Source organism: Sinocyclocheilus grahami, unplaced genomic scaffold (genome assembly GCF_001515645.1).
Source record: "Sinocyclocheilus grahami isolate Dianchi unplaced genomic scaffold, SAMN03320097.WGS_v1.1 scaffold104.1, whole genome shotgun sequence".
In the NCBI taxonomy this organism is placed as follows: Eukaryota; Metazoa; Chordata; class Actinopteri; order Cypriniformes; family Cyprinidae; genus Sinocyclocheilus; species Sinocyclocheilus grahami.
The window spans coordinates 1,380,934-1,404,807 of record NW_015505283.1 but is presented as its reverse complement, the minus strand read 5'-3'; the positions used below and the strand labels follow the sequence as shown (position 1 = coordinate 1,404,807).

At 37.3% G+C, this 23,874-nt stretch overlaps 1 protein-coding gene across 1 annotated transcript in view; it reads right to left on the bottom strand.

Moving 5' to 3' along the window:
• Window positions 1–2,685: 2,685 nt before the first annotated feature.
• ptprub (protein tyrosine phosphatase receptor type Ub) overlaps window positions 2,686–23,874 on the bottom strand; it is a 253,128-nt gene continuing 231,939 nt past the window's right edge. The window contains exons 22-32 of the mRNA XM_016276630.1: window positions 21,853–21,950; window positions 19,713–19,829; window positions 17,320–17,474; window positions 16,028–16,163; window positions 14,921–15,087; window positions 13,858–13,869; window positions 12,849–13,125; window positions 11,522–11,647; window positions 9,162–9,319; window positions 6,873–7,008; window positions 2,686–5,775 (exon numbers count right to left, since the gene is read on the bottom strand). Coding sequence (XP_016132116.1) covers window positions 5,713–5,775; window positions 6,873–7,008; window positions 9,162–9,319; window positions 11,522–11,647; window positions 12,849–13,125; window positions 13,858–13,869; window positions 14,921–15,087; window positions 16,028–16,163; window positions 17,320–17,474; window positions 19,713–19,829; window positions 21,853–21,950 — 1,445 coding nt within the window. The 3' untranslated portion in view covers window positions 2,686–5,712. The remainder of the gene's footprint in view (window positions 5,776–6,872; window positions 7,009–9,161; window positions 9,320–11,521; window positions 11,648–12,848; window positions 13,126–13,857; window positions 13,870–14,920; window positions 15,088–16,027; window positions 16,164–17,319; window positions 17,475–19,712; window positions 19,830–21,852; window positions 21,951–23,874) is intronic.

The following is a 23,874-nucleotide window of genomic DNA, read 5'->3' as shown; positions in this document are numbered from 1 at the left end:
TACAACTTAACCACTGATTTCTAGTCGTGTCCTCTTTTGGAAGGCCAAACAAAGTAGAAAGGCTAGAGTGAGCGGAGGCCGGCGGGCTTGAGAACGGCACGGCCGGCGGATTCGACGAAGGGGCGAAAGACAATCCGGCGATCCACAGCGCAAAGTTGTAGTATTTCCTCAGCAACCAGCATGGATCAGCTCTAGGCATGACGAAGCCATATCGTCCTCTTTTGGAAGGCCAAACAAAGTAGTTTCGCTTTCACAACGAATCACACAGCTCCTTCATAACATGGCGGCAGCAACAATACTACAGCGAGAATAAAAGTTACGTCTTCTTTCTTTGCGTGAACATTTGGGCGGCGTTATGCAAATCTTCCCACATAGTGAGGTACGTGTTAGGGACGTGTTAGAACGAGCTGTTTTAGGTAGGCGTGGTTGACTCCTAACTTTTATAAAGAATATAATATTTTGATAATACTATAAATTTGAGACTTTAGTCTTTGCATCTTTACAGATCTTCTTTATGCACCAAGAGCTTGTAACACTCCAAAGAGAAAAATTGAAATCGCATCATATGACCTCTTTAATATTGGCCTAAAATAGAATAAAATCAAAATACATGAAAATATATAAAAATCGTTCATGGTTACTACGGCCCTACTAAAAACTACTATACTAAAAACAAAAACAAGCTGATTCCAAAAACAGTCATGAACAGCCACATTTAACCTTTTCAACATTAAAAAAGCTAAATTGAGCCAACTGAACCAATCTAATCATATAAACCATTCAAATGAACCCAATTCACTAAAACTTTCCGATGTTAAAACTATTAATGGGGGTAGAAAGGACATTTTTGATTGAATTAGACTACCTCGCACAGTTATAAATCTGTCTGCTCAATACAAAGTGACACTGAAAACAGTAATGTAACTTTTTGCTGGAAAAAGTAGCTTGTTCTTATAAAAACCAACAAAGGTTTGAAAACAGCTGAGCTGTCACACCAAAGAAAGATGTAGTTAGTAGCATTGCTACTTTTAGCTAGTAACTCCTCACACTGCAGTTCACTATATGCGCTGTGACAGAGGAGGACTTGTCCTCTAATTAATCTGGCATGTCTTTAAGCTCCAACACTGGATCACTTTGCAGGCCTGTTGAATAATTCACATCTCCTCCACGAGCTACTGTATGTCATAGGAGAAAGCCTGCGGTCTGCAGCCACCTCACATCCACGGCAGGAAATGGGGGGAATACAAAAAAGGAGCGACTGAGAGAGCTAGGGCAGGCGCAAGAGAGATTGAGTACAAAAATAGACATTACAGAGATAGAAAGACAGTGATAAGAACCACCAGACTGAGAAAGGACAGGAGGGAAGGATGGAAAGGCAGACGTAGACGGTGGTCTAAAACGGGCGAGAGAATCTAATGAATCAGCAGAGACTGTGAGTCCATCCCACAAGAGCTGATCTGGCTGACAAAGCACGAGGATATGAAATGTCAGTGCGGTCACAGTCTTTGTGTTCATGTTCCATTTAGGATGTGCCCAAGAACAATCGGAGCCCTCACTTCTCTCCCAGACTCCACATAATTATGGACTGTCTGCCTGGTAATGGGTTTTCAACAATTCCCCAGCACTGTGTGCCCTGTTGCAAATGCCATGACTTCTTATAAACACTGTTTACAATAAGCAAGGGATAACGTACAGCCGGCCCGTCATTATCACAAAATAAACACAGATAGGGTGACCAAACAAATAAAGCCGTGAACATGATACATTGATTTGAGCTGAAATTACTTTTTAATCTTACCTGTATGAACCTACGTACCACTAGGAAAAAATAATAATAATCCATCGCAGCGCACAATACAATTGGCCAAGCAACAAGATGAATACGGCAACAATATTACAGTAATATTAATACTAAAATCCTCTGAGGTCATTTTCATGATATATATATTTCATATATATATATTATATTTACATTTTTCTATATAAAGATAGTGTTTTCTAAGCTTGCAGGGTTTGTTAAAACTAGGCCCTGCTATATATCGTTGCCATGGATGACAGTCAGTATTTAAAAGATATTGTAAAATATTGTAAAATGTGTATTCCATAACACAATACCATCAAATGTTCTCAACATTGGTTAAATTGAATTAGAACTTATTTTTACACAAAATATGCACAAAATCGATGTTTGAAAACATAATAATATGGCTTAATTGGTTAACAATAGCTAATGCATTAGTTATCAAACTAATAATAAACAAGATTTATAGCATTTATTGATCTATACTGAAAAAATGTGTAGAAAACCTTTCACTCAGAAATTTAGTAAATTTGAAAATTATTTACAAAGAAATGGCAAATAACACATTGAATTAAATGTGAAATTTTTTAAAAAAATGAGTATTAAAAGTATTAGATTTTTTTTTAAATTATGGGTAAATGTTATATTATTATTCATTCAATATTGTTCATTGTTAATTCATGTTTGTTGAAAATACATTGTATACTAATGTATACAACTTCAAACCTAAAAATATATATGTAGCAATTAACATTAACAATTAAGATAGAAAAAGGTAAAATGATTTTTGTTGTTGTTATGCCATAACACCCAGTCCATTTAACTGTTGTAAATGTTACCTACATAAACATGAGGTTGAATAAATAAATGCTCCAATAACACAATTACAGTCTTAGAACATTTTATTGTTTGAACACCCATCCCACCCCAACCCTCAGTTCCCCATGAGATATATGCCTCTGTGTCCTCTGCCTGTCCCACAAACACATGGTTCAAAACACAGTTCTTTTTCCAGATCATTCAGTATCATACAGAAACACTTGGAAGGAAACAAATAAACAAACAAAACTAGGACCTGGCTCAACAGCTTCAAGAGTGGCTAAAGTCCTTCCTCTCTCATAGTGACACACTAGGGATAGTTATGCGGTATTAGCATCGAAGTGACTATAGAGACCATTAGAAGTTGGCTAATGTCTTTGGAATGAGCATGGCTATAAAAAAACAAAACAATCATTGGAGGGTTTTAAAGTGACTGAATGGGCCTTCTGAAGGGGCGACTTTGGGATGGCTTTTAGAAATCCTCCTCAGCTGACTGAGCATGTGTCAGATATTTTGGCGGCATATTCAGGAAACAGGTCTTAAACAGTACATTCAACTCTTTCTGTTACTTTTAAATCGTTAAATCTGACCGAACAAACTTTATTCACATACTATTCACAGAACACAAATATACATCTATATGTACACATACTTTCCACTTGAAATCGGAGTGTCCAGGCACTTTCCAAGAAAGTCCAAAGGGGGATTTGGTGAAAAAAAAAAGTCACAACATTGTCTGTGTAATCTGTTCAATCAATATTTTCTCTGGCTCCCTTAGAACAACAGTTTGTCCAAAAATGAAAATTCTGTCATCATATCGTCCCAAATGCTTTGTGTTTTACAGTAGAAATAAAGTCAGGTTTGGAACAACAAGTCGTGGCAGATTTCTCATTTTTGAGAGAACTGTCCCTTTAACTAAAACAGCTTGCTAACACCATCAGTCATTTGACGCAGTCGTGAGCCGTCAGTCAGTGTGGACTGAGGCAGGCTGACATCTGAGATGGTTTATGCGGAGTAATGTAATCATTGAGAAAACGCCTCTGTGGTTTGCTAACTTGGCATCTTGCTGATATGGCAATTTCACAGTTGGGGGTCATAATTTGAGAGATGTGTGTGTGTAATACTGATGTGGATACCATTTTATTTAGTGCTTTTAGTTTAAACTACTGTAATTAAATGGTGGTAAATACAGTTTGGTATTTTTATCACTGAACTCCTGGATGTCGTTTCTACTTACTGCAACTAAAGTATCTGGCACCTTCCACAAATTAATTACAAATTACAGCCTGAAGCTCTTTTACTTATTTTCAACCAACAGACAGTGAAAGAAGGCTGATTTTCACCCTCAGAAGGTCACATCAATTTTTATATAAGCTGTTTTTCATGTATTTTCTATGGGAAATTCCGTTACCAGTCTTTGGGAAATGTTTAAATCAAGTTTAAAAGCCAGATTGATATGCTTTTACAATGTGGCAACAAAAGATCTCAAAATTGTATTTAAAAAATAGTGTAAAAAAATGTAACTGCAGCATAAAATAAATAAAAAATATAGCATAAAATAACCTGTTGCTCAATAGGAGTGGAGCAAAAACAAAAATAAATTTTTGTTATATATGCCAAACATATACCTTTAATAATGGACCTCTGAGGTGTGAAAGGCCAAAATGACTATTTTAAAAAGAGAGACAGAAATTTGACTAGCTACCATGGGATTTGTACCTCTGATGCTTGAAAAACCATCATCAGACACCACAGTTCAGTATTCATGAAATGCACACTTGACAATCAGATGATAAAGCATTGTGTATCCGGCTATTAAAGTGGCAAATAAAGCACATCACATGCTGCAATGCAACAGAAATGGACTGTAAATGTAAACTTAAAGAAATGCTTTCAAAAATCTCGAGCCCAGGATTCAGCTGTACACGCAAAGCTGCACAATTGTTAAACAAATTCACTCAAAGAACACGAGTCAGTCCGATAAATAGATACAAGTGAAAAGAAGAAGATTGCCGGTGTTCCTTTTGGTCCCTTTTTCCTCACTTCTGACACAGTTTCGCCTCCGTTCCCATTTCGCAGTGCCGTTGTAAAAAGACTATTAACTGCGCTCGCTCAAAAGCATTGAGTGAGAGGATAAAGGTCAGGGTGTAATCCACCGCAAGCTTTAGAATGCCATCACGTCTGCCCCTTGTTAATGTACTTCCTTTGCTTTAAGCACACAGGGCCACTGTTAGCACTTGAGACTTACAACTTAAGACGTAAGAGATTTCCAGCAGACGTTAAGTATATATACAAGTGAGAGGAAAAAAGACAACAGTCACAACAAGATAGGAAAGCCACAGTGGGGCAACGTGGCCGCCAAACTCTCCTGTCAATCTCCTCTTGAGACATATGGCACCATATATAGTAATAAACTCCACCTCCGATGATACAAGAACCAATCCTCAGAGAAGAGACACGCATCGCTAAACGTTGGCGTCTTGATAGGCAGTTGATGGAAAGCTGTCTGCTGGTTGAATCTGTGTGGGCATGCATGTGTGTGTTTGTCCTTTTGGCGCTTTTTAAGGGGAACGGCAGGTGCCCGACTCCTTTTAAGAGCCACGGTAAAGGCGCCCGATTCTCAGCTCCACTGCGCTGCACATGAAGAGATCTTCTCCAAGTGATGTTTATTTCTGCTCTTCAGTCCAGCCAGCCAGGGAGAAACAGGCAGGTGTAAAATAAAGCTGCCGTTTTTAGAAACGGCCCACTATCTCTGCGAGCAGAGCTAAACCAACCACACTGCGCCAGGCTCTGGAATCGCTCACAGTTCTGAGAAAAATATGCTGAAAATATCCTAAACCGAAAAAACAGCCATGACACAGAAGGGTGAACATATTTAGATGTTTGGGGTAAAAAGGCAGAAAACTCTACTCCGCATTTTTTATTTATTTTTTTTACCATCTTCATCCTTCGGCTTTAGGATCTGATGTAGACGACAGAAAGAAGGTAAGAAGGTAAGCAGAGGTGATCGGGGGTGTAAGAGTGAGCCTGCCGGTGGTCCTGATCCATGCAGTGAGGTCAGCATGGCAGGGGTGGGGGGGGGGGGGATTCCGCTATCTGACCTCCAAGCAGTCCAAATACTCCAGAACCAGCTCATAACAGAAACGATACTGCTCCTGCATCACACAGACACAGAGAAATCAGAGAATTAGCGCAATAATTTGAGAGCGAACACTATCGTTCAATAGTTTGGGGTCAGTATATTGTTCATGAAGTCTTTACGTCTTTAAGTCAGAAATCAATAATCAATACTGATTTATTCTATCTGCATATGGTTTTAATTTTTTTGGAGACAGTTTAGTCTTCTAAATTTCACATTACATTTAGTCATTTAGCAGATGCTTTTATCCAAAGCGACTTACAAATGAGGACAATAGAAGCAATGAAAACCAAAAAAGAACAATAATATGTAAATGCTGTGACAAGTCTCGGATAGTTTAATGCAGTACACATAGCAAGGTTTTTTTTAATAATAAATAAAACCAAAACAAATAGATGGAATAGAAAAAGAATAGAGAACGCTAGTGTTAGTGGGTAATTTTGTTATAATAAACAAAAAGAAAGCAAGTAGATGGAATAGAAAAAGAATAGAGAAAGCTAGTATTAGAGTGTCATTTTTTCAATAAAAAGAAAAAGCTGAAAGAACAGAAAAAGAATAGAGAACGGTAGTGTTAGACGCTCATTTTTTTTATAATAAATAAAAAGAAAACAAGTAGATGGAATTGAAAAAGAATAGAGAATGCTAGTGTTAGGGGGTCCGTTTTATTTTTATTTTTTATAAAAAAGAAAACAAGTAGTAGAGTAAAAATAGAATAGAGAGTGCAAGTGTTACAGGGTCAAGTAAAAAAAAAAAAAAAATAAATACATTACATTTTTTTTAATTAACTAAGTTTTTATACATGAAACTATTAAGCCACTTTTCGATCTTTCCATCATATTTGGGGCTCTCTGGCATCCAAAAGATTAAAAACCCCTGCTACTTTCTCATTGGGCCCAAGGAATAGTGAGTGGGCCTGTGAATTTTCTGGATAAGCCCTGTTCTACTGTATGGACTGTAGCAAAACTGATGCTTTTGGCAACTGGCCATTTACTTCAAAGGCAAGACTTCCTCTTGTGATTTGTCTTTATTTTTTGCAACAAATAATCTCGTTATTATGTCTCTGAATAGATCTGTTATAGTACGATTTCACTGGTACTGAGCTTTTGTACCCACCAGTGTCTCCACCATGTTGGGCTTAGCGTTACGAAGGGTCTTGACAGCATAGAAGACGTCCACGATGTTCTGGTACTGGATCATCTCCATCAAGATGTTGCTAGCACAGTACGTGCCGCTGCGGCCACCACCGTTCCTAGACAGACAAGAATACAGCAAGCCCAGCTGTCATGAGCAAAGAAGAGACAGACATTGAGGAGAGTGGAGAAACAGATCTGACTGATATTCAGTCTACAACAGAAATTTCACATATCCAGTTAATATGAAACCAGCCTGCATGAGAGGCATACAAAGAGCCGTTTGAAGATCCGCCGAGGTCTTCTGCTATGTATGCGTATGGAACGACGGCGGCAGCTAGATGAGGCAATGGTGAGATAATCAATCGCAGTCAGTGCTTTGGCAGCTCTGGATTTAGTGCTGAGAAAGGCCTGTGCTGTTCTGTTTTAAAGCATAATTGATTTCATCTCCATAATCTCTTTTCTCTGCCTGTGGTTGGTAACACTGTGTGATAGTTTTGAGTGATGTGCATCTGGGCGACGATGGGAAGCAAATTCGTGCCTGGGGTTCCAGATGAGGCGGCTCGGTGGGCAGGAGGGGAAACGAAGTGTGAAGTGTGCGGTTAAAAGGGTTAAAAGGATAATGACCATGTTAACACCGAGGCTAAGATCAGCAAGTCTGGGTATGAGTGAAGTGAGTCCCTGTTCAGAAAATGATTTTTATTTTTTGTTTGTTTAATTGTTCATGCCAGAATATTGTTCATGATTTGTTTGCAAAGGTACACAGAAATAAATAATGCATATAATATATCTTATCTGGCTCACTGGCAAACAGAGATACGGGTCACGGCACACACAGATAACACTGTGAGAAGACAAGGATTAAGTGTGCTGTTCAAGGGCACAACGGCCGTCACAAGGAGCTTCAACAATGTGCAAGGCAGGAACGTGTCCTGATGGACAGTCCACGTGCTCTTATGAAATGCCCTGTGACATTTATCTGTGGCCAATCACAGTTTATGTGTAATTTTCAGATCACACAAATGGTATAATATTACAAAATGGAATATTCCTCTCATCAGTTCTCTTGTGCCTAGTCTTTTATCTCTTAATTTTTGCCGTTCAGTGTAACTGCTCTTTGATTAGTTCATTTATTTCTGCTCTTTAATGTTATTACAATGCTTTTATCTTTCCATTCTGTTCTCTTATATTTGATTTGGCTTTCTCTTGACTGTATATTATATGTAGGAGCTTATGGCAGGATTGTGCACCATTCAAAACTGAAACATCGCCCAGTCTGTAGGATTTTTAACATTTTAACGTCTCTTATGTTCAAGGCTGCATTTATTTGATCAAAAATACAGTAAAAACAGTAATATTGTGAAATATTATTATATTTTAAAATAAATTAAAATAATATCAGGTGAAATAAATATTGTTCTATTTTAAATATACCTTGAAATTGAATTTATTCCTGCGATGCCAATTCTACGTCATGTTAGATGTGGCCCCTTCAATTTACATTCACACTAAATTTAATGACCATCCTTTATTTCTGAATAAATGATACGATAATAAAATCTCAAATTGGGAAGTGTTTAAAACACACTGGCTTATGGATCTTCCCCTAACTATATTACTGCTGAAGAGTGCCGGTGCACCTGCTAGACTAGACATACATCTCACCTCAGGCATGTAGAAAAAAAAAAGATTTGTTTGCATCATTTGCTTGGGGAAACATCAATCAATGACACGCAGCAGAGGACACATGGTGGAAGTAAAAGATGTAGTTAAGCACAGCAGGACTGCACCATTAAGCTTTTTTCGTATCATTTGTCTGTATCTGATTAGCAGTGCATAAAGCTTATGACAGATTACAACATACAGTTGCAGGTATGTATTACTGTGCAGCAAAAATCAATAGACAGAATGCAAATAATCAAACCAAAACATTAACAAAGAAATATTAAATGTAATACACTCAAAAAGAGCAACTGTTTGTTCAGTTTAGCAAATTAAAAGCAGCTAATGCAACACAATTCTTGATCACGTTGTCACAACCTAATTTAATTGTGTGCAAATTTCATTTGCAAAATGGAAGTTTGCTTAATTTATTTGCATTAAGACTACAGAAAACAAAAAGTTCGTAGACATAACTAAATGTATTTAACTTTAAGATTATAACAAATCAAATGAAATCACTTAAGAGACATTGTTCAAAATGAAATTCAGCAGGCTGTAAATTAATAAAACAAATTAGTTTGTGTGTGGGATGTGTCACAATACTACTCACAGGCAGTGGACTACTGTACGACCTTCCCCACACTCCCTCTGCCACTTCTGCACACTGGCCAGCAGGTTGAGGAAGGCCTTTTTGGAGTCAGGCACGTCACGATATGCAGACCAGCGCAGGAACTGGAACTGGCACACGACCAGCTGACCCTCCTGCAGCTTCACATGGATGAGACGGGGAAAAGGAAAGGTCACGATCAGTAATGCATCACCAGCTGTGCACTTGGGCTTGTTTATGAATGTGTACAGTAGCGTAGGACTGTTCTCCATGCTGAGGTCTCAGCAGTGCCAAGTCAGCAGTGTTTAGGTTGTGATGAATGAGTCTGCTGGGAAAGAGTTTCACTCGGGTGGGGAAGAAACACTGTAAGGCTGGCACTAATACATGCCTGCTTTGGCTTGAAACAAAGGTGGAATTAATATAGAGCCCTGAGGCACACCCCAAAACTGCCCTGAGGATTGCTGTGAGGAAGTGAGCGCAGTGACCACAGCTGAACGACACACTTTAACAAGTTTGACATAATGATTTTTCTGCCAAAATGTTCTTCCAATTTGTAAACAATTTCTAGGACATACATAGACACCAGAATCAGTTTTTACTGATAATAATGCTCATTGATTCTCATTCATGTTCAGTTTCAATATGGTTCCTTTAGACACATTGTGCCATTGGTTGTTGCATATATCGTAACTGATTTACAGAATAGAGAATGTAATTGAAATTTAAGGACAAATTTTCCAGTAAATAATTTTTTTAACATAAACCAGGAATTACATAGGTTACGCACCTCACTAATAATTTTAAGTTCCCAGGATGTTCCGGCAAAATTAGTTTTTGGTTCCCAAAGCGGACAACTTAAAATTCTCTGTTGATTAGCCAGGAAAAATAATGTTTAGGTTTGGAAACATTCCAATGTTCTCCTAAATATCCTTTACCCTGCTGTACATCAATAATCAGCCTACAACCCATGTCTTGTTTTTATCTATTGTTTAATCAATCATTAAATAAACTAAGCACATCAAACATAACATGGAGGATTAAATATGCAAGATTTAATTTTTCCATTAACATGTAAGATTTCCTGGATAATCACAACCCATGAATGCCCATATTTATAAGCATTTTCAAAACACAAGTCTCTTTAGCAGACATGCAACAATGCAGAAAGAGCACCATTTTAAAGCAGAAGCATACAAAAACAGTAACACATTCTCTACCACATAATCTAAGTAATAGAGATGTCACATTTGAATAACACATGCACCCATCCACACACCCCCTTAATTCCCTCTACAGGGCTGGAAATGCCTTCCCCCCCCACTCAATCACCTTAGTTTCTAACACTCCACAGACACGCTGCATGCCAAAGCATTAAAACACTGTAACATCTGTCAAAAGTACAACGAGCTGAGAGAAAAATGCAGGAGTCTATTAGGCAAAGAGCACTGCTATAAAACATTTGCAGAGCAAAACAGAACAAAATTAGCCCTTACAATAATGACAAGCTGGGGCAAATTGAAAGTGGTAAAAATGACCTTCTGTGGCATGCTCATTAATGTATATTTCATATCTGCAGGCTTCTGAAAACTTATTTCAGCATCTGTCCTTGCCTGCGAAAGTGCCGCCATATGAAGTGTCATGTGCTGATGGTATGAAAATGGATATATATGAAATAGCTTTTCCTCTGTTCTTTAATTGCTCTTGTAGTTTTGGCTGACAAAATATATTGGACTGACAAACCCTATTTATTATACCACTTTATCTTGTAGTCTATTAAACCGTGATCTGAATGTAACGTGGCATAATAGCCAACAGAGTAATATAAAAGGCCTCAGAACGCTTTCAAAGCTTTTTAAATATTACATAAAAGTCTCAGTTTCCGCACTTTTCAAACTTGTGGAATTAAGCTGACGGTTAAATGGCACAACATAATGATCAACGGGTTCCAAGGTATGAAAAATGTATTATCGCTGAATATCATTAAAACCCTGTGGTGGTAATTCAAGGAATTCTCCCAGGAAATTACACTGGAGGCTACTTCACATTTTTAGAAAGAAAATGAAGAGGCTCATTTGCACAGCTGGATTACTTTTTACCTTATGTATACCTTTAGAGGCCCAAAAGGATGAAGTGAGTAAACTTTATTTCTAAAAAAAAATGCTTCTGTATGGTGTAATTTTGCATAATTGCTCAATTAAAGCAATTTTCTGAAGCGGGTAAAAATGATGATTAAGTGATTAACTTTCTGTTAACTTAAGGGTATATTAAGGGTCTGCTAGTGTTGCAATATAATGAGGTAACGTGAGAAAAAAAAGAAAAAACACTTATATGTAAGAAAGCAAATTATCATTGATGGAACTCACTCTTGTTACGTTTTTGACCCGGAAAAGCCGGGTGATGATGTCCTCATCTGCAGACATGGACAGAAACTCCACTTGCATAGGACCATACTGCTGAAGACCTGGTTCGGGCCAGTACTGCACACAAGGCTGGAAAGATAGAAGAAAACAGAATGTGACATAGGAATTAACAAATAAAAAGACACAGACAAAAAAAATTTTTTATGCCATAATTTAGCATTATAAGATCCTGATGACTTTTTTCCCAAGGTCATGCTTCTTTAATGGGTGTTTTAATCATTTTCCCGCTTCATGGAATGTTTAAAGTAAAATCAGAAGAATAGAGAAGAAAAGGGAAATGGATTCTGGAGGAAAAGTGGTTCTGAAAAGGAAAAAGTGGAAAGTGGTTTTAGATGGAATGGGATTGAGGAATAGGGGTTTATGCAGGAGTGGGATTTTGAAAGAATCTAGAACGAAAAAAAATCTACTGAAGGGAAAAGGATTCTACAGTGACCGGTGTTCTGAAGGGAACTGGAGTTCTGAGGAAAAAAAGTTCTGCATGGGAAAATAAAAAAAAAGGTTCTTGAGGGAAATGGGTTCTGGAAAGAAGAGGCTTCTGAAGTAAGTATATTTTACAGTGTAGCTGCTGAAATTATGATGATCAAGGAGGACAGTCAGAGGCCAACCCCCATAATCTAAAAACCTATATGGATTTCAATCTAAGAATGTGATATGAAATACATGAGATTCAACTGAATCAATATTTTGACTCATCTGTATTTGGAATGTTGCAGCCTTAGAATTCACCATCCATACATATGAAACGCTGTAGCCTTACTAAACCGAACTGAGGTGAAATTAAATGGGCGGGGACGGTGAGAATAGGCGAGAAAGAGGAAGAACATTAATGACAGCGAAGCAAGTGAGGTGATAAATATTAATACTTTTGGACTGCAGAGAGCAATCATGCGAATGAAGAAGAGGGAGAGACGTTAATCCACCACAGAGAGAAAAAGGAACAGATCGACTGCGAGAGTGACACGGAGTAACTGCCGGCATGTTAGCACACGTCAGGGTTTTCAGAGAGCCGTGATCGAGAAGAGCACCGGGACGCCACTCCGCAAACTCAAAGGGAAGCTGTATGTAAATGAGACTTGACTATACGCTTATGAATATAGAACATTTCACAGGGAGATTTAGAGAAGCTGGGGACAAAATAGCTTGAACGACTTCAAAGGACATGTGATAATGTGAATGCAAAAAGGCAACCGATAAAGATGTATTTTGAAGAAAAACTCCCAAAGTCCTCTTGGGCGCTGTTTTCAGTGGAACTTCTGGTGCTTTCACTTACCCAGGCAGAGTTTGATTGGTTCAGCTGATTCAGCATGACCACAGAGGTGCAGCCGTAGTCAAACACCAGCCTCCAGAAGTCAGAGGTCGTGCCGGGCAGCGGGTGAGGGGTTACAATGAAGGCAGCAGGCCGGTGGAAACTATCCATCAGTGCCGCGTTGATGTAGTTGTTACTTTCTCCCTCAGTGGTCACCAGGAAGGCGAGGGCCCTGTCAGGTGGAAGAACGTCAATATAAAAGTCACAATTGGGAGAAATTAAGATGCAATTATGTAAAGTTCTTTGTTTTTCCACACAAAGCAAGAAAATTCATAAAAACAAAATGAAAAAGCTAAAGAAAGAAAGAAAGTAAGAAAGAAAGAAAGAAAGAATGAAAGCTGAGTAGAAAACAACGTTTTCTGCTGGCACACTGGTGATTATAAAGATTTCCATTATGCACTAATAATATTGTGCATCTGGTGACTGCAGATGTGCCCCAACTCCAACAACAGCTTTTGAAACCAGCTTTAACATGCATTAAATCTCACTCGTCTAAACTATTACTGCTATTACAGTACCAAACAAAACTGCAAATCAGGCCAACATCATACACAATAAATGTAGTTTCTATGAGCTCATCAAAGTCAGGAAAAACCATGACACATGCACTGTTCTGCCTGTGCAAACCAAAAGGTAAAGAGATTTACAGTTCTCCACTACAGCCAAAGGAACCTCTAACAACAATTCAACAAAAAAGATGATGTCTACGTAAACATCAAAAATGTTTATATACAAAACCCATTATAATATCCTCCATCAGCACCTAATAACTATAGCACAATCTACACTCTGTAATCCAAAGCTGCCTTCCTGTACTTCTGTTTCAAAGCCTCAGTAAAAAATTGCCTATAATGAATGCATTATAATTCACCTGGAAAGTAAAGTCAGAAAACTGCAATGTAGAGGTAAGTGCAGGAGAGCAAGGATAGTTCTGCCTGCCTTCCCCTGAATCAATAAAAGTATTCTCTGCAACACATGTGGAGTGGTACATCTTTTATTAAATAACCTTCACTGGCCTTTCGCTCCCTGAGGATCTGTGGCAAAGTGAAACACGGCTGACTACTGCTCCCAATGGACACGGAATGCAAGGTATTTCTTCTATTACACATTTTGCTCTACTACCTTTATTATTTATGTTCGAAAGTCTATGAAAACAATTAAACTTCTGTAATCAATAGCCTCCTAGTGAGGAACCTTCACCCAAGATGCCCACGTTTCCAGTGTATACAAATGAAATGAAAGATTCTGAGTTCTCAAAGAGTTTCCAACATTCTGTCGTTTATTACATCTCAGTTTTCTCATTGTTATGTGTGTAGGTGTACATATGCTACGGAATGGCCCCGTGTTGCCGCAGGCCTCATTCATTGGAGTCAAAAAGATTATTTAAATGTCCTCTGAATGTCTAGCCACACTCAAAATACATTTATTCAACAGTATTGATCAATAATCTACAGGCAGCAGGTATGTCACACTTTGTGCAGCACAGAGTCTTGTTTGACTGCTGCCGTCAACCTTGCTTTACTTCATTGAACAGATTTAGCATTTATAGAACTTCATAGAAAGTTATTAATGTGTAGAGGAATCTGAAAAATGTAATTTCCCTTGATCTCTGGAAATAAGAGTTTAATTTATGATGTAAACAGCTTTAACTTTCAAAGCACAAACTTTCTGCCCTGTTCAGTTCATTTTTTGAAACTAAGCTGCAAAACCAGACCCCAAGAGTATTATAATTATGCTATAGCAAGTGATGTTCATTTATAACAAGGTCCCTAAACATTTCTGTTCAACATTGACTGTATAGCATGTTTCACTGATATTGAAGAATAGGCTGTACAACCTATGAGTAAGGCAGCTGTCTCTAAGACTAGTGTCATGTAGGACATTTCAGGTGACAAGCAATTTGTCTGCCACCACTGACTGTGAAACTGCTACACAATGTGACTCAGCCAAAACCAATGTTTAAATGAACAATCATGTGGGATTTTGCACCAATGAGATCTCACAATCAAGACCTTGGGGAGAAATTATAAAACGATATATTGTTGACAAAGACCTGGAACTCCTCTCGTAGCTGTGAAGAGTTGCTCTGAGAATCCACCCTCAGCATCTCTTTGTAAGCCAGGGCGAACTCGTTTACCGGGATGGCCGTCTCCCCACACAGACACGCCTCCAGGATGGCATCGTGAATAAATATGTACTGCTCCTGTTATATGGAGAGAGAAAGCAAAGACATAACTACACATGGTTTGCTGTAGACTTCAAATTTAGATTCAGACTTGACTGAAAGTGATAATGTCTGACTGGGTGTTATTACTCCAAGTTTAAGGCATTCATGTGAATTTGCTGTTGTGTGCATGATAGGCAAGACATTAATGCATTAATCAGCCAATCACAATGACAAGGAGGCACTGCTTTCTGTGATTTTCTTTTACCTTTATTTTGAAATGAGCTCAAGCGAGGCCTCCCTTGGAAGCACTTTCTGCTGGTGTTACAACAAATTTCATCTATTTCATAATATTTGCTTTGATTTAGTTTAATTTTCTCAACTGGATTTTTGGAGGAGGCACTGTCTTCCTGAGAAAACACCATTGATAGATCAAGTAAGAAAAGATTAGAAAAGGAATGAGGAGAACAGAAAAGAGAGGACTGGAGGAGAAGTGAGAATGCATGCAAGACAAAGGACAATACAGAGTAAACAGACACCGATAACAGAATTTGTTTAACCCCAATGTTTCGATGTAAACAAAACTTGTGGCATGTTTCAAAGTGCACTGCGTGTGTATACATCGCTCTACATAAAACCCTCGCGGATGGATTTAATTAAAGCAGCTGGTAAATAATTGCTAATGTTTTAAACAGTCAAATGACTGTGGGATTTACATAATAAAGTTTGGATATGCAAATTTTGGAACATCTAAGCAAAGGCACTTGCCTGCGCAGAGCGGACAGATGCAACAGAGATTATTATTTGCATTTCACATCTATCAATACACACTTTTCACTGAATTTCAATGCTAAAGATTCTGAATATTCATAGCGACTCCTACAGAGCTTATGACTATGCAAATACAAGGGATGTCATGTAATAAGTCTCCTGCAATAGCTGGTTAAAGGGAATTATGGGGAAACGTGAGAGTCTGCACCTCTGTTTGGATCATGTTGATGCGGCGAGAGCAGAGGGTCTTCACACAGTTGTAGATGTCCACCACTCCTTCACACTCCGCCATGTCCAGCATTACATCCAGCACGATATAGCAGCCTGTCCTGCCTGCTCCCACACTGAAGAGGAAAAACGAAAGACAGATAGCAAGATGTTCCTCAAAAATTATGACATTTGCTTTTTCTTTGATGGACATGAACTAAAGATCAGGCTGGTCAGCTGCCATAAGTCCTGTTTGACATGGAAGGATGTGAACATTCAAAGTCCCATGTAACAGCTGACAGTAAAAACTATCAAAATAGGTTGTTGACACTGTACAATGGTAAAACCAGATTTCTAGACAGGTATCATGGTCACATCGGGTTTTTGAACATGTAATATGACTTTGAGTTCCTTGGAGTATTTTTCAAGCAAAACATTTCACAAGAAGTTTGTTTGGTTTTATATTATATAAATGTATATATTCAGGTATATATTCACACAGATACCTTTTAAAAGATTGTGGTAAGTACGTTTTAAGCAATTAGGGTAAGTAACCAAGTAGTTCTATTCAGGGAGTATGCAACAAATTGATTAAAAGAGTCAGTAAAGACATTTATAATATTACAAAATATTTATATTTCAAATGAACGTTGTTCTTTTAAACTTTCTGTTCATCAAAGAATCCTAAAAAAGTATTACACTTTACACAAAAATATTACACAGCACAGCTGTTTTCAATGATTTCTGAAAGATCATGTGACACTGAAGACTGGAGTAATGGCTGCTGAAAATTTAGTGATTAATCGCATCTGAAATAAAAGTTTTTCTTTACATAATATATGTATGTGTACTGTGTATATTTATTATGCATATATAAATGGACACACATACAGTAAATATTTTGAAAATATTTACATGTATATATTTATATGATTATATTTTATATTATATATAAATATATTGAACATATAAACATAACATATTTTTCTTAAATATATACATGCATGTGTTTGTATTTATATATACATAATAAATATACACATTATACACACATATATTTTGTTAACAAAAACTTTTATTTTGGATGCGATTAATCACGATTAATCGGTTGACCGCACTAATTTTAAAATATATTCAAACAGAAAACAGTTGTTTTACATTGTAATAATGTTTCACACTATCATTGTTTTTTGATCAAATAAATGCAGCATTGGTGAGATTTTGAACAGACATATACATTTCTGGCTGAAAAACATTAGCAGTTCTAATATGATGAAATACAGAGCTCCATACCTGCAGTGGACCACCACAGGCCCTGCGTCAAGTGGCGTGGAGGATTTGACCCGCCGGATGAAGGCTAACAGACCCGTGGCGTGGTATGGGACTCCATGCTCAGGCCATGATGTAAAGTGAAACTGACATACTTCGTGTTTGGCGGAGTATCCTCTCTGAAAGACAAACAGGCTCCAAAAATTCAATTATAATTAATACGCATCAAAATTAATATATATATATATTTATTTATTTTTTGTTGCCATTTTAATTAGCGAACATTGAGATATAAGAAACTTAAACCCAAATTGTCCATACAAGCATCTTGGCTCAATGTGTAAGGGCATACCACCAACACCACGGCTCCAACATAGATATGCGCAATTTTTTACATTTTACTACTATTTTTATTTAATCAAGACAAATCGCAGCTGGACTGTTGAAAATTTCTATTGGCTCAAAAATCTGAGGTGACTCACTTCTGGAGTTTGTATTCCTCATGGCTCAAAGACACCAAGGCAAACTCAGATGAATTAGCAAAAGCGCCAGTGAAATAGACACCCAGCTCTGTGGTCCCACTCAGAGGAGGTGCGTACATCTACCTGACAGGCCACTAAGAGACTTCCTATTACAACATCCCAATTGCTCGTCTGTTTAAATACACACAAAGAAAGCTTCAGCCTAAAGCCTGTCTGATGGTTACGCCGAGAAACCTTCCCCAACATTCGACAAACACACACAAGCACATCATTCCACCCACAGCCTGTGTTTGATTGACAGGGCTGCGGCAAGCGCAAAACTCACATCAAAGGCTGTCGACAGAACTGCGCCTCCACAGGGCAGCAAAGAGGACGATAAGAGAAGACAGGGGGGTGAGGTGGAGGAGGTTAAATTGAGCTAATTTCAGAAAACGCACCCACATTTAGCCCATTGTATCAGAGAGAAGGAGAGATAATGAGAGAAGAGAGAAAGAGATGCTTTAGTTAATGTGCCCGCCATAAAGCGTTCTGAGATGAGGCAGCTCTAATCCTGGAACAGACAGCTCGGTGGGCCTCTGCTGGGTATCAGGCGCTTCTCTCCCTTTCATTTAAAGAGCTGTCACTCCAAATTCTCCACTAACACACACGCAAAATGGGTGCACACATACACACACACACACACACACACAATTCTACCCTAATCCCAGCAAAGAACCAATACGTATCAGCAGTGTTCAGTAGATTACTTAAAAATTGTAGTTCATTACTGAATACAAATTACATGATGAAAATTATAGTTAGTAACGTAATCTATCACATTCCACATTTTAGGTACTTTTTGATTACTTTTGACCTAACTCATTTATCATTGATTTGAATAGGATAATCTTAAACAATCAACAACATAAAGTGCATTAAATGCATTAAACATTACGTCAAGATTTCCCAAACTGGGGGTTATGAAGGAACTACTGGGGGTCCGTGAAAAGCTAATAATTAATCTTAAAAATGTTAAATAAAATATATTTTTAAATTAAAACAAGCAAAATAAAACATTAACTAAAGATTCAATATTTATTTTTCATTTATTTTATTCTTTATTGCCTCTCAATTTTACATGTAATTATAGTTGCATGACTAGTGTCTGATATTTGTGTGCAATACATAAGCAATAAGCGTTTTTTTTTAGAAAGGAAAATTTAAAAGATAAAAAAGATAAATTAGGAAGAATCAATGAATTTACTGCCATTTTGTGAATATTAAGTTAATCATGTTATCTATAAAAAAGTAACTGATTATAAAACAAATGAACATTTTAAAACACAATACAGTCTAATTACAAGTATTTAATTTTTTTAATCTGATTACTTAATCCAGATTACATAAAATCACTGCACTGCTCACTGCAGCACATATGAGAGATTATTAAAGGGCCAGAAATACTTGATTCTAATTGATCAATCATGGCAGTCAGAGATAAAATCATTTTGTATCATGATGCTAAACTGTATAGATGATATAAGAAAATTGATTTCCGACATGGCTGTGATAGTTTCACATCTCTCATATCACTCTCACTTAACAAAAGTTTTTCAACTCAAATCAATAATTCATGTCCATTTTATTTATTTTGTTAAGTAGCCATGTAATAAGCAGGGTAATGTGGAGTAACATGATACAATATTGGGGATACAAGACCTGATCACCCTGTCTGCATTTATTTTGTGATAATGGCCTGCTGACTGTACATTAACTCTTGCATAATAGATTGCATCATATCAAATGGCAGAGCAAATCTTTCTCAAAAAGTGTGAGAAATAAGAGCGTGTTGGAGCCGTGGCTTAGAGGTGGTATGGTGCTCATGCGGGAGATACAACCCTTCTTTTCCCCATCAGTTCCTGTCCTGTCTCTAGAGGAAGAGAAATCATTTCATACCCGCTCCAGGGCAAAAGTTCGCACTGTGTACTCCGCCAGAGTTTCAGTCTTCAGCAGTGTGATCTTAATGTCTCCGTACATCTCTGACTCATCTGGCCAATACTTGCAGCACTTCACCTAAAAGACAAACCAAGATAAACAAACTCAGGTTAGAAAACATTAGAGGTCCACAGCAGCATGATACTAGCGTTGGGTGATATATGATACTGTATATTTCAAATGGTTTTGCTGGCAATATAAAATTAAACAACATCATGAATAATGAGAAGATTTTAATGCACAATTAAGTTTTCTAAAAAGCATGTCATTAGATTAGTTTCATGATTCTTACTTGTGTTAGTATGAAAGTGTTAAGACAGATGTTTCGACAGCTTGTCTGATTAAAACGTCAGGAGCAAAAATGGTATTCAATTCAGAAAATTTGATTGATTTTCCTGTATCAGTTCAAACTGCCTGCGCATTAACTGATTAAAAAACTTGGACATATATTAGAATGTTTAAAAAAAAATAAAATACATGAAGGTGAATAGTAGTGCATACAAATGAAAAATATTAAATATAATTCTTTGAATAAATTTAATTCAATGCTACACAGAAAAACACCCTTGATTATTTTTAATCATCTTAAGATATTTCAAAGCAAATACATAAACAGAGATGTATACATTGCCAAAAGCTAAAAACAACATTTTAATTTGATATATTATACTTATATCTTAAACCTTCTGGTCTCTGAGTTAAAGCTTTACAGCAATCAAACTGATGAAGTGAAAGAACTCCCTCCTTGTGTACTGTAAACCAGGTTTATTTCTACACGCCTATTACCATTACACGAACTGTTAGATTTGCTGTCGGACCTAAGCCATCATCCATTTATCCCTGCTGTTCACAGCTTTTATGATAAAAAGGGAAAGCGTATTTTTCATAATAGAGCCCCAATTTCATAAGAGGGCAGGGATGGGCCGTTAAGAGGACTGTTGGCAGCAGACGCCGTCTCCGAAGCACTGAAGGAGCTGATGCGGGGTGTGGAGAGGAAAATGAAAGAGGAAATTATGTCGGAGGAAGAAAAGGAGGTGGTTTAACGAGTGGGCCACAAAACAAGGAAGCAGAATGCATTACATGAGTGTGGGAATTATGATACTTCAAATCTCATTTTTAGTTTGACAGCAAAACAGACGTATTTATATAATGTGAGCACGTGATAAGTGTACTGTACTGCACATAGCAAATGTATTGTAGTGGTACAGTGATGGTATCCGATGATAATATCACGGGACTTTAATTTACACCATATTGAATGCAGTAACAATAAAGTATCATGTAGTAGTACCATGGATTTTTGGACCGGAGTTATTTTTTTCATGTAATGGTAGATATTAAAATTCTACACAATTTTGTCTAAATAAATTAGAAATAAAACTAAAATTAATCATAAATGCTACTGTATAAGTGAATTTAGGCATTATAATGTACAGTGGGAAAATGGATATTCATTTTGGGATTCGCTGAAGATTGCATTTAAATGTGCTTTTAAATTATTATTGTTTTGAAAGATTGATTGTTACATGATGGCTACCATGTAAAATAGTAGAAATGAGAATGCACTTTTAAATATAAAATACACACCAATACAATAAATAAACAAATATAAAAAAAATTTAGTAACTGTAAAAGTAACTGACATATGCATAAGTGCTTCCCTACATGGCATTGTACATTTTATGGAACATGAACATGGTAATCATTATGGTAACCATGCTATATATCAGAGCACTATCATACCCGAATATCATGTAAGTATGATTATCATATTCATAAAGCATGGTATTTACATGATACTCCAAAGTCCAAATAAACCCTGTATTTTCATGGTGTTAAATGGTCATTTTTGTGCATACAGTAATCACATAAAAACATAAAAAGTAAAACTATGGTTTTATCAAGAAAAAGTGACCATGACTGATGAATGGAAAATGCTGACGTTAAATCAATTTACATATCATTTCCAAGCACAGATAAGTGCAACAGACCCACAAATACACAAAGATTTCGAGGTGATGACTGAATGAAATGTGTATGGTTGAGAATGGGTCTTTAGTTGATGGGTTAGTGTGCAGATGAGGAAGGATCTAGAACATACCCTGCCCACCTCCACTAGCTTGGTGATCATGACGATACTAAAGCAGTTTTCTTGCCAAACCATCCTCCAAAAATCATACACTGTCTCCTGCTTGGGCCCTGCAAACAGACAAACACACACACACAAACACACACACATATTCAATGAATGGCAGCCAGTGCTCCAGACGGCGGGTTTAATTTACCAAGTGTCATTGCATGTTATAAGGCAGTTCAGTAATCCAGAGCCTCACACAGAGTAATTCAATAGCAGACATTTCTGGTGAATGGATCCGTTTTTAACCTCAGCAGGATGTGGCTCTCTGATAGAAAAAACTAATTTCTCCCATCAATTGAGTCTGCCTCGAAATTCAATTAGGGGGAAAAGACAGACACACCACAAACATGTAATGATTTATTTATGGGAGATCTGAAACAATGAGAGATGAGGGTGACCTTGTTTTAGTAGAGCTATGAAAAGGATAGAGGGCGGTTCATGTCTGATGTTTCTCTCACATGCACACACATTGTTTCTTCTGTCATGGTGGGGGAATTTCCAATGACTTCTATCCTTTGGAAACTAAGCTACAGAAAGCTTTTTGCATGCTGAGAATGAAAGTAATACATTGTTTAGTATATTCATGAAGTCGGTTTCCTAGTAAGGACAGTTGGCTGGTATCCAAATGTAGGTGATTTCAGGTTTTATGGTCTTTCACTGTTTTACTGTCTTTGACCACACAGACTGTACATCATTCTACTTATTAAACAACTACTTACAAGATATGTAAACAATAAAACTTAAAATATGGCACCAGATTTACTAAACAGAGCGAATGCATTTCTATAAAGACCAACACAATCGACCAAGTGGGGCAAATATTTGCGTAGGGTCGCAGACAAGCAGAACTGATGATAATCAGGTGTGGGTAATCTACTAATAACACAGGCACAAAATGAGTAAAGGGGCGGTCACATTGCACTTTTCTTTCCATTGACTTGTATTCATACGCATGCGAATGTGTCAGACTGGAAACGCAAGCCCGTGTGAAATGTTTCGCTGCGCTCCAAAGTTCAAGCTTGGTGAACTCTGATCTGCGAATTAGCATCACGTGAAACCGTGTGACCAACAGCAGTTCGATACGTCACAGCATGACCTCTTAGCTGAATTTGAAAAGAACATACATTTAAAATTGCAGCGCTGCAGAATAGTGGAGTAGATTGTATGTTTTTACATTTTAGATGTATTATTATTTGTTATGTGTTGAATTTCGTTTTTTAAAAAGACGCTGCAGAGCATGACGTCAAATCATGACCAATGCAGCGTCCGAGGAAATTGACCCTTCACAAAAGTCCGCCCTCCTTGGTTACTGTTGCTAAAAGAGGGCATCTTTTTGGCATTTTTAATGCCAAAAAGAGGGTTATCATAGGTGCGTGCTGTTAGTAAATCTGTCCCATAAATTTTTTCAAATCAAGGATGTCCCTGAATGTCCTCACTCTGCAAAAATAATTTATTGAGCTGTATTTTTGTCTTGTTTTCCAGTAAAAAAATATCCTTAAACCTTTCCTTAAAAATAAATAAGCAACACTGCATAAGAATTTAAGATTTGGTTTCATATCGAATTAATTTGTATTTTTCTTACCCCTTTGGCAAACTGCTTTTTCTTGTTTTCAATATAAATTGAGTGATGTTTATGGTTGAATGGAGAGAAAAATTGCAAATTGCATAAAAACAAATAAAGGATGTAAAGGTCAAATGATTTTCTACAGATGTTCTATTATTCAAAAACAAGACAAAACTATTAGGAAAATGATTTCGCAGTACACACAATCTGTCTGAGATGAGCCAAGGTCCTGCAGTCATTGTGCTGGTGGTTTTGATGGGGATCTCGGGTAAGAAGACAGCAGGTGGTAATCCTGACTCTGCTGCACCATCTCTATTCACACACCTCTATAATTTCCTGGATCAGAACTCATTAGATTCCATCTGGAGGATGTCTGCGTTGTGAAGGTTTCAGTCTCATACACACACAAACCCAAAGGCTCA